General features: G+C 35.5%; 1 protein-coding gene across 1 annotated transcript in view; it reads right to left on the reverse strand.

Moving 5' to 3' along the window:
• The window catches only part of DEUP1 (deuterosome assembly protein 1), a 74,249-nt gene that overhangs the window by 6,666 nt on the left and 54,752 nt on the right, over window positions 1-12,831 (reverse strand). Inside the window, 1 exon segment of the mRNA XM_065882674.1 lies at window positions 8,668-8,782. Within this exon segment, the coding sequence (XP_065738746.1) occupies window positions 8,668-8,782 (115 nt within the window).

Genomic DNA, 12,831 nt, shown 5'->3' on the forward strand with positions numbered 1-12,831 from the left:
TTTAAAATAAAGGCTGTTAAAGAGACAAAGATGGACACTACATAATGATCAAAGGATCAATCCAAGAAGAAGATATAACAATTGTCAATATATATGCACCCAACATAGGAGCACCTCAATATATAAGGCAGATGTTAACAGACATAAAAGAAATTTACAGTAATATACTAATAGTGGGGGACTTTAACACCCCACTTACATCAATGGACAGATCATCCAGACAAAATCAATAAGGAAACACAGGTCTTAAATACCACATTAGACCAAATGGACTTAATTGATATTTATAGAGCACTCCACCCAAAAGCAGCAGAATACACATTCTCTTCAAGTGCACATGGAACATTCTCCAGGATAGATCGTGTGCTAGGCCACAAAACAAGCCTTGGTAAATTTAAGAAACCTGAAATCAAATCATGCATCTTTTCTGATCACAACGTTATAAGACTAGAAATCAACTACAAGAAAAAGAATTGCAAAAAGCACAAACATGTGGAGGCTAAACAATATGCTACTGAACAACCAATGGATCACTGAAGAAATCAAAGAGGAAATTAAAAAAATACCTAGAGCACAGCGATCCAACACCTCTGGGATGCAGCAATAGCAGTTCTAAGAGGAAAGTTTATAGCAATACAATCCTACCTCAGGAAACAAGAAAGATCCCAAATAAACAACCTAACCTTACACCTAAAGCAACTAGAGAAAGGAGAACAAACAAAGCAAAAAGTTAGTAGAAGGAAAGAAATCATAAAGATCAAAGCAGAAATAAATGAAATAGAGACTAAAAAAATAGAAAAGATCAATTAAATTAAAAGCTGGGTCTTTGAAAAGATAAATAAAATTGATACATTTTTTTAGCCAGACTCACCAAGAAAAAAGAGAGGACCCATATCTTAGAAATGAAAAAGCAGAAGTTACAATGCAACCAACACAACATAAATACAAAAGATCATAAGAGACTACTATGAGCAACTATGTACCAATAAAATGGACAACCTAGAAATGGACAAATTCTTATAAAGGTATTGATACAATCTCCCAACACTGAGAAATAGAAAATATGAACAGACCAATTACCAGTACTGACATTAAATCAGTAATTTTAAAACTTCCAACAAAAAAAGTCCAGGACCAAATGGCTTCACGGGTGAATTCTATCAAACATTTAGAGAAGAGTTAAGACCTATCCTTTTGAAACTATTCCAAACAACTGCAGAGGAAGGAACACTTCTGAACTCATTCTGTGAGGCCATCACCCTGATACTAAAACCAGAAAAAGATATCACAAAAAAAGAAAATTACAGACCAATATCACTGATGAACATAGAAGCAAAAATTCTCAACAAAATACTAGCAAACAGAATCCAACAACACATTAAAAGGAGCAAGTGGGATTTATCCCAGGGATGCAAGGATTCTTCAATATATACAAATCAATCAATGTGATACACCATATTAAGAAATTGAAGGAGAAAAACCATATGATCATCTCAATAGATGCAGTAAAAGCTTTTAATAAAATTCAACATTCATTTACGATAAAAACTCTCCAGAAAGTGGGCATAGAGGGAACATACCTCAATATTAATAAAGGCCATACAGACAAACCCCCAACTAACATCATACTCAATGGTGAAAAGCTGAAAGCATTCCCTCTAAGATCAGGAACAAGATAAGGATGTCCACTCTTGCCACGTTTATTCAACATAGTTTTAGAAGTTCTAGCCACAGCAATCAGAGAAGAAAAAGAAATAAAAGGAATCCAAATTGGAAAGAAGTAAAACTGTCACTGTTTGCAGATGACATGATGCTATACATAGAAAGTCCCAAAGACGCTACCAGAAAACTACTGGAGCTCATCAATGAATTTGGTAAAGTTGTAGGATACAAAATTAATATACAGAAATCTGTTGCAGTTCTATACATTAACAAGAAAATATCAGAAAGAAACTTAAGGAAACAATTCCATTTACCATCGTATCAAAAAGAATAAAATACCTAGGAATAAACCTACATAAGGATGCAAAAGACCTGTACTCCAAAAGCTCTAAGACACTAATGAAAGAAATTGAAGACCACACAAACAGATGGAAAGATATACCATGTTCTTGGATTGGAAGAATCAATATTGTTAAAAATGACCATACTACTCATGGCAATCTACAGATTCAATGCAATCCCTATCAAATTACTAGTGGCATTTTCCACAGACCTAGAACAAAGGATTTTTAAATTTGTATGGAAACACAAAAGTCCCCAAATAGCCAAAACAATCTTGAGAAAGAACGGAGCTGGAGGACTCATAATCCCTAACTTCAAACTGTACTACAAAGCTACTGTAATTAAAACAGTATGGTACTAGCACAAAAACAGACACATAAATCAATGGAACAGGACAGAAAGCCCAGAAATAAACCCATGCACTTACGGTCAATTACTCTATGAGAAAGGAGGCAATAATATACGATGGAGAAAAGATCATCTCTTCAATAAGTGGTGCTGGGAAAAGTGGATAGCTACAGGTAAAAGAATGAAATTAGAAGATTCTCTAACACCATATACAAAAATAAACTCAAAATGGTTTAAAGGCCGAAATGTAGGACCAGATACTATAAAACTCCTAGAGGAAAACGTAGGGGAACACTTCATTTCAGGCACCCACTCCCGTGGTCATATTCTTGACATTGTCATCAGTGATAACTGCATTACTTACTAATAAAGATTTTATGCAACCCACCTATTATCCTTCCATCTGACTTAGTCTAGTATTCCCACTTTCTCATATCTTCCATTCTTTTCTAACTCTGCTCATATTCCATATCCATTATGGTAACCATTCAGCAACTTGTCCCTCCCTATATCCTGGCTCTATCCTAGGTATTTGGTATAACCCAGGCCTAATTAAACTGCCTGCACCATGCCTGTACCTGAGCAACTGAATGCTGGGCAGGTGGATGGAGGAGAAATTACATTACTGTAGGGACTGGTTTCACTTGAAATTCATGACCACAAATTCAAATGGTTAGTTAGCACTGCCTGGCCATTCTACTGCACTTCCCTAGTATGTTCACTTTCTCACTCATGGCATTGTGGCATTGCCTCTTTCTCAGGTGGAAACTCCTTCATCTCTCCACACCACTTGCACCTGGAGCCATATTTTAGACCATACTCTGTTTCAGAAGTCTTCCTTCTACCTACACTGTGGATTCTATTCCTTCTTACCTGCTTAATGACTTCTACAAATGAACCTCATCCCTCCCTGGGTCCCACCCCCACCTCTTTCACCATCAAACTTTCCTCCTCTCCTTGAAGATGCCCATTGGACCATTAAATGTTATGGTTTAAGGCTCTGTCTTGGGAAAACTTTTCCATTTATACTCTTTTAAGTATTATCAACCAGTCTGATAGATTTAAGTATCAGCCTTATGCTGATTACTCCCATATTTTATTTCCAGCTCTGATCTTTTCCTTGATTAACAGGTTCACATATCTATTGCCTATTTAATATCTCCATTTGAATGTTTAATAAACACTTTAAATGTCTAACCTAGAAATCATGATTTTCTCCTCTAACCCTGGCTCCTTCCTAGCCTTCCATGTCAGAGAGTGGTATGAGCATCTACCTGAGGCTCAGGCTGAGATCCTAGGAGTCATCTTTGAGTCCTCTCTTTCCCTCGCTCCCATAGCCAATCCACTGTCAAGTCTGATCTCTCCAAAACATTTCCTGGATCTAACATGTGGTTCCACCTCCACCGTTCCCAAGCCAGCAGCATCATCCCTTGCTTCGACTACTGAAATAGGCTGACAATTGTTCTCCCCACTTCTACCTTTGCCCATCTATAATTTATAATTTATTCTTTATTTGGCAGTCAAATGGATCTCTTAAAAATTTTTAAACAGATCATATACTCCCCCACTTGCAACTTTCCCATGGCTTCCCATTGCTTTAAAATAAAATCCAAATTCCTTCCCATGGCCTACAGTCTCTACATACCTGGACTTCCCCTGCCTATTTCTCTGTCCCCATTTCATTACATTCTCTCTCTGTCCTTCTAAGCTCCAGACCACCCCCTTCCCTTTTTCTGCTTCTCAAACTTACCAAACTTCTTCCTGCCATACAGATTTGCACCAGTGGTTCCCTCTGCCCGAAGTGCTCTACTTCCAGATCTTTTCAAGGCTGGATCTTTTTTTGTTATTTAGGTCTCATCCTAAACGTCCCCTCCTCAGTAATCATTTTCTTGGCCACTCAACCTAAAGTCATCCCCCATACTCTCATCACTTCCTATCACATCGTCTGCTTTCTTTTCATCATTTTTTATAGCATTTATAACTTTTTGATATTTTCTTACTTGTTCATTTGTTTCTAGTCATTAACTGTTCCCTCTTTTTTGAGATAAAATGCACATAAAGTAAGATTAACCATTTCAAAATGAACAATTCAGTGGATTTAGCATATTCACAATGTACTAAAACCACACCTCTATCTAGTTCCAAAATATTTTCATCATCCCAAAAGGAAACTCTATAGCCATTAAGCCACTGCTCCCTAATCCTCCCTCCCCCTTTACTCCTGGTAACCACCAACCTTCATTCTGTTTCTATGTATTTACCTATTCTGGGCATTTTGTATAAATGGAATCATATAATATACGACCTTTTGTGTCTGGCTTCCTTCACGTAGCATAATATTATCCAGGTTCATCCACATTATAGCATATATCAGTACTTTACTCCTTTTTGTGACTGACTAGTATCGCACCATGTATACATACCACTCTTTGTTTATCCATTCACCCATTGATGGAGTTCTCCTCATTTTTCACCAGTCTATAGACTTGTCTGTCTCATCAAAGATGTGTTTAGAACAGAACCTGCCATACAGTGAGTGCTTAATACATGTTTATTTTATCAGTGACTGAGTGAATGATGAACTCTAGTATTTAAGGGACAGGTATAGGAGGGAGAACCTTGGAAGCAGACTGGGAAAGAGTAACCAGAAAGGCAGTAGGGGAATCAGTGGAGAACAGCATCTTAGAAGTCAGAGAACATAAGAGTATCAAGAGAAAAGGGTTAAGGAAGATGAGTTCTTTAAACTGTGTATTTAATTAACAACTAGGATGTCACTGGTGGTCTGAGTAGGAACACTATTGGTGTAGAAGTAAAAATGCAGCAGTGGATGGAAATCACTGGACCCAGAACGGTGGGTTGGGCTATGTCTTTCAGGAAATTCTACGGCCACCATCACTTCTTAAGTTCCCTGTGCCCAGACCTACAACAGTAGAGAATTTTCTTTCCTGGTTGACTCTGTAGTTATGAACTCTTCAAAGGAATAATGTAGAATTTTAGAGGTGGAAAGAAACCCCGTGTTAAGTTATACAATACCCTTGAATGCTTTTTGTGCCTGCTAGTGCCAGGCACTGTTTTAGGTGTTGGGGTTAAAACAGAAAACAAAAATAGAAAAAAAAAATCCTACTTTAATGCAGCTTAAGTTCTAGAAGAGGGAGGCAAACAAACAAAATATCTTATGGTAAAGTGCTATGGAAAAACAAAAAATAGGATGAGGGGACAGGGAGTCTACAAAGGAGGTGCTACTGTAGGGTAGCTGTGCAGGTGTTTCTGATGAGGTGATATTTGAGCAGAGACAAATCATCCTAAAATCATCTGATATTAGAACAATGAAGGATTTAGCAGTTTATCCCTTTTTTTTCTCTTGCTGGACTGGAGTATGTGCTTACTTTGGAGTACTTAAAGATCAGTTTTGTTGATCAAAATTTGCTAAGTCCCCTTAGATGTTCCCTTAGCTTAAATGAGGAAATTTATGTACTTTACTTTATTGTTATGGAATTTTATTCTGTTCAAATAATTTTGGCATTTTATGTTGAGATGAAACAAAAGAGCATTTCAGGGCTATAGAGATCTCTAAAACATCCAAAGTTAATGGACTTACGTCTTCTTCTTCCACAATAGCTTAAATCTTACTACCAGTCTCACCCAAAGAAGGTGATAGATTCCAGAAAAGCAGAAAAGTACTCATGGGATGCCTAACCAGTTTAAACATTTTCTGGGTTTTTTTGTTATTGTTTGTTTTTATAATTTGTATCTAATAGTGGTATATCATGGAGAGGCACTGAAAAATTACATAATACACTTTGAATATAAGCAAAGGTAACTGCTAAGAGTACTACTAGTTTCTGAGGTGAAAAACCTACATATCTTTTAAAAATATGTGATTATGTTCAGTAAATCAAATCACAAGGTAGAAAATTTCAGCCAAGAACTGGAAACTAAAAAGAAAAATCAAATGAAAATCCAAGAACAGAAAAATAATAAAACTGAAATTAACCTACATGAGGCCACTTCCTCAAGCCTGGGAGAGGTCAAGGCTGGGAGAGGTGGCTCTTTATCTTATGCAGAGAAACCAACACAGAGAGTCCGGGAAAAGGAAGAACAAAGGAATATGAAATTTAAAACCCTTCCCACCTATTTTATGAGGTCGGCAAAATATGATACCAATGCTTGACAAAGACAACAAAGAAACATTACAGACTAATTTTTCTCATGAACATAAAGCAAAAATTCTAAACCAATATGAACAGACCAAAGCCAGTAATCAAGTGTGTTTATTCTAAGAATTCAAAGTTGGGTTAACAATCTAACGTCAAGAAAAAAACACCACATTAACAGAGCAAAGGAGAAATTATATGGTCATTTCAATAGCAGTGGAAAAAGCATTTGATAAATTCAATATCAACTCGTGAAAACAAATTTAGCAACCTAGGAATAAAAGGAACCTTCTTAATCTTTTAAAAGGAACCTACAAAATATATATAGCAAATATTATGTACAATGATGACATATTGAATGCTTTCCCTTTGCAATTGAAAATAAGAGAAAGATGCTGGCAATACCACTTTTACTACTGAACATTTACTAGAGGTCCTAGTGTACAATAAGGCAAGAAGAAGAAAAGAAAGGTATAAAGATTTGAAAGTAGGAAGTCTAACTATCATTATTTTGATTCTGAATATAGAAAATTCAAAGAATCTACAGAACTGGAAAACATGTATAAATTCAATTGAGTATTTCCATGGGAAAAGGGACTGAGGTCATACCTTGCACTAAATGCAAAAAATTAATTCCAGGTGTATACTTAAGTAAAAAATAAAGAGCCAAAGCTTCCAGAAGATAACATAGGATAATATCTTTTATAACTTTGGGACAGACAAAAGCTTTAAGTAGGACACCAAAAATATGAAGCATAAAGGAAAAGATTCATAAGTACGAATGTATTAAAACTAGGAACTTCTGGTTATCAAAACATTCCATTAAGGGAAGAGGCAAGCAAGAGTGCGAGAAGATACTTGCAATACATATACTCAACAAAGGGCTTATATCTAGAATATACCAAGAACTCCTATAAATCAAGAAGAATAAAGAGAATCCAGTAGAAAATTAGGCAAGAAAATCAAACAGATACTTTACAAAGGAGAATATCAAAATAGCCAATAAATTTATGAAGAGGTGCTCACCTCATTAGTCACCAGGAAACAAGAATTAAAATCACAATAAGATGTTGCTACACACTGACCATAAAGGTTAAAATTAAGACCAATAACACCAACTGTTAGAATATAGAAAAGGAGACTACTCACACACTACTTGTAGGGATAAGAACTGACTCAAACAGTTAGGAAAACAGCTTGACAGTACCTGCTAAAGCTGACCTTATGCATATTCTATAACCTAGCAATTCCACTCTTAGATATAGGTCCAATGGAAACATGTACACATGTGCACCAAAGGACACTTGCAAGAATGTTTTTAGAAGCAGTATTTGTAATTGCCCCAAACAGCAATAATTCAAATATCTGTCAATAGTAGGATGGATAAATTGTATCAGTATCATTATATAACACTATCATTATATATAGTATTTATATACAATGTAATACTATAGAGAAACAAAAAGGGATAAACTACAGCCAACAATATGGATGATGACTCTCATCAAACAATGTTGAAACAATGTTGAGCAAGGGAAGCTATACAAAAGAACACATATAGTGTAATACCATTTATATAAAATTTACAAATTGCCACAACTAATTTACGATGTTAAAGGTCAAGACAGTGGTTATCTTGAGAGCAAATCAGAGTGACTGGAAGGGCACAGAAGGGAGCCTCTGGAGTACAACTAATGCTCTTTTTATTACTTGGGTGGTAGTTACACTGCTGTGTTCCCTTTTCAATAATTCATCAAGCTGTCCAGTTCTGATTTGCACATGTTTCTGTATGTATGTCAGAGTCAACAAAAGTTGTTTGTTTTTTTTTAAAAAAAACAGGCACAAAAAATCACTTGTAGCTCTTTAAAATATACAGATCTTTGAGAGGTCTTAGAATGTGCAGAGGTGACTTGCATTTTTTTAAAAAAAGAGTCACCAGTAATTCTGGCCTGTTCTATAAGTGAAATACTTCATGAAACATTATGGATCCTTTCCTTCTATAGGTAGTCATGGCCAGATGATTCACAAGACCCATCTTGGAGTCCTATTCAAGGAGCAATGTTTTTTTTTTAACCACTATGTACACATCAGTATATCAGTATCAGTGTAAGAGTAATCACCCTATAAAGGAAAAAACAATAACCAATAATCAGCAACTCACCACTGGGAATACTTCATCATCACTAACCAAAGGACTTGTCATTTCTTTGGTTTGAAATGGCGAAGGTGGCAACGAAGGTGTTGCACTTTTGTTTGGCTCACGATCGTGGTTAAATCTAAAAGAGAAGGACTGGTTGTCGTTATTGCTCCCAAGGACACCTGCTTATTTATGGGGCTAAGGATTTAAATATCTCTGATATCTAACTGTGAGGAAAACACAACAAAACGTTTGTGCTTGTTATCTAGGTATTTCTTGGAAAATAATTTTCCTGATAATTTCTATTCCACTTAAAAGACTTAGAACAATTAATAATGAAGCAGAAAACTTTTATAATTGTTAAAAAATATTCTGCCATTCTTATTGCCTACGTTTTTTCCCTTTCTGTGTTTTACTGTTTTATCTCTTGGCCATTTAATTAAATAATATTAAAACAGTTTGAGAAAAATTTCAAAACAGTTAACACGGCTGCCCTTGACAGTTATAAATAGGTACTCTTTTTTTTTAAATTTTTTATTTCACTTAACCTCACTGGCTTTCTTAGCAGAGTTATTCCTTTTTTTTTTTTTGATGCTAATACGTCTCTGTATAATAATAATTCTAATTTCTAAGGAGCTTAATAATTTATAGCATGTTTTCAATTTACATCATCTCTTGAACTCCTCCACCCTTAGTTGTATGACCTTGAGCAGGTGACTATATCTTTCTGTGACCTTAATTTTTTCATTTATAAAAAAAGGTTGTTATGAGAATTGAACTCCACAATTTGATGAAAGGCGCCGTATAGAATTTGCTGTTTATGCTAAGATATGGGGTAGAAGATGAGACTGAACAAAGTACCAGTGAGATTTTAAATTTTGGTATGCTGACTAAACAAATGAATAATGAAACAAAGAAAGAAACTTACCCTAAAATTTTACACAAAAAGGTCCTAACAGTAGGGGCTGTTTGGAGCTTGATAAATATTTTTTCTGAACCTTAATTCATGAAAATGGGGTTTAAATTTAATCAAAATCATCAAAGACCATGAAAACATAAAAACCCCTTGAATTTAAAATTATTTATTTTTACTAATAATCCAAATTCTCCACAGGTATTGATTAACCATTTTCAAAGTCTTCATATTTTAACTTCACACCATTCAAAAAAGTTTCATTCTTTTCCTCTGTTCTTATCCAAAGACTATCTATATAAACTTGTTTTTTATTATGCAAACATTTTCAAAGCTATGCATACAAATAGCAATAAAAGGTAAGTGAGGCATCTGTAAACTGGTACATAAAAACAAACACAACATGCTTTACATTTTTACTTATCTTGAAATAGATCTTTTTTTAAAATTCGTTCTTCCAAACCATAATTACCATGGAAACAGAACAGCAAATTAAACTGAAATAACATGGTTTATGATGTGCACAATAAAATGAAACATCCCACAATTCAAGTAGAATTACAACAATTGCCTAGTACATCTGCATAGAGTCTTCAGCTGAACCTTTTAATTTGAGTGAGGCTACCATCTACACTTCAAAGCACAGTGGGGAAAAAATAAGATAATTATAGAAGTGGTTCAAGAAATATACGTCTCTCTATAATCTCAACTATACAGAGAATTCAGGGAAAGTATTATTTGTCTTAAATTATCTAAATAATTATCTCAATTATCCATTTGGCTTTGGATGTATAGATACAATTGTACGGTCTTAACTACTAAAATTTATGTACGAACATTCTCTTTATTGTAAGATCAATAAAATGTAGAAATTGAAAGGAAAGACTACATTATGAAGTAAAGTACTTTTGCTTTAAATCATCTTTATATCTAAGTTGTTCTTCTAGAATACAGCTATTCAAATACTTCATAAAACCACCTTGCAAAAACACGCTAAGAATATCAATTTAAAAGCTATCTTAAAAATTATTTCAGAAGGCTTTTAATACACTCTCACAAGCCGGTCTGTTCAATTAGCTTTTCCACAGGCCCCATTCTAAGGCCTCTGCCTACTTTGCCAGGAGTGCAGGACCTGGCTGCTTTGTTGGGGAGCAGAACTCTATCCAACGGGAGTCAGCTTGAGACCTCAGTCAACTCTGCACAGTTTACAGAGTTGTCCGACTGTACATCCAATCCTGGCCCTCCATTAATTTTATAACCCTCCTTGGGCTGTCGCGTAATGTCCTCAGCATGGAACAGGATCCCTGCACAAACTATGCTAATTTACCTGCTTCCAGCCTTGCCTTCTAACACTCCACATAACGCTCCCTTATTCTATGAACTACTCATTATTTCCTGGCCTAGAACTCTTTCGCCTGCTGTGTTTTTCTCCTGATTAAGCAACACCATGGTGCCAAAACTTACTCAACTTACTTTTTTTGCTTCTAACCAGCTATTCATTCCTTGACAAGGGATCCTGTAGAGTGATTAAGACAAGCCTGACTTTGTGGTTTTTTAGTATTACAAACTTTTAATTTATTGACTAGATTTGCTTGTGAATACCAAAATCTTTCCAGTACAGGATATAATTTTTAAAGCTGTATATTCAGTTTTAAGTATGAATCGTATATAAAGCTCCATTTATTATAAAACTGATTTGCCATTAAAATTAGTTGTATATTAATAGCTCTGGATACCACTACTCTAAGTGAGAATGTAAATGATCCTTAAACTTCAAAACTCTAATTTAAAAAACTTTTAAGACATTTAATGCATCCTCACCAAATTCAATTTCATCTCATTCATTAATTTTTTTTAAAGTGCTGAATAACTTTCTTATTGGAAAGTAAATCCTCTGGAATATCCTAAAATGCTTCACATTTTAAGTGGATGAGCATGAAAATTTTCTTATCACTTCTAACAGGAGTGAAAAACAACAACAAAAACTGAGTCACCTCCAAGTGGATAAAAGATTATTTTAATAATACAGTATACAAATCTTCCTCAGGTAAAAGCAAGAAGTGGCTAAAAATTAGACTACAGACTTAAAAATTTTGTGGAACGTTATCTTTATATACCTTTACCTAAAAGCTTTTTCCTTTCTAAAATAGCTTAATATGACCTTATTGCATTAACCATTGATATGTAAATATGACTATGTATTTTTTAAAATTATTTTCTGCCTAATCAATACACACAGCTTTCACTATTTGACTTCACTGAGCCGTGCTGTGAGGGAAGGAAAGCACATTGCCTTTTTCACTTGCTAAAATTAATAGATATGTGCTTTACAGTTCTCCACTGGTGAGTTCACAGTGTCCTTGCCTCTCAACAACTCTTTCCCCATAGTGGGTTTTACATGGTAATAATTTATTCAGAACATTTGAAATGCTGTTTCTTTTAAAAAAAAAAAAATCAGGTCACTGGAGAACACTGAAATCAGACAAGCCATTAAAACAAATTTAATGAAACTTTCAACAAATCAGACTGGCAGGACACAAGGCTTTGCAGCAGGAATAGTCACCCAAACTGCTTATTAAGAGTCTCCTGCTGAGCATTTTACCTCTTATGCTGCTCTCTGTGTCCCCTACTGTCTTGTTTTCGTCAGGCATGTTTAACACATTCCCTACTGCCTGGCAAAGAGAAAAGGGAGCAATCCAAACAATAAAAACACTCTTTTAAAATAGTAAAAAGCAGAGTAGCTGTCTTTTTGTTTAAATAACAACACCTAGTACCTTCATCCAAGGCTTTCAAAGTTATTCCCAACAAGCAAGAATAGGAAACAGTGTTGTGCATCTAATGGGCACTCAACACAGACCAGTGACTAAGATACACTGGAAGATCCTTTGTAACACAGGGGCCTGCTTTCTCCTACAATGAGAAACTATACAGATGGGGTGGTGAGTTGACCCATGGAGAAATGAATCCATAGTGTAGGGAAGCACTTTGTAAAGCGTTCATTCTATATTAGAAAATACATTCTTACCCTCAAATCAAGATTAGGCCCCTTTGGACAGATTTTCAGTTATACTGGCCGGTCAACGTGGGCACGCTCACCAGAGAACCGGGCCCTGGTGGCGCAGTGCCCGCTTTCATCCTCCCCACACTGCTTTTGTGCTGCTGCTCCCACCCCATCACAGCACCCCATGCACAGTGCTTGTTTTGGGTAGCAGCCAGTCTTCCCTCATTCCCTTCCCTAACCACCTGAAGAGGAGTTATTACTTTAGCACTTCTGA

The sequence above is a fragment of the Phocoena phocoena genome, chromosome 8 (assembly GCF_963924675.1).
Source record: "Phocoena phocoena chromosome 8, mPhoPho1.1, whole genome shotgun sequence".
Classification (NCBI taxonomy): domain Eukaryota; kingdom Metazoa; phylum Chordata; class Mammalia; order Artiodactyla; family Phocoenidae; genus Phocoena; species Phocoena phocoena.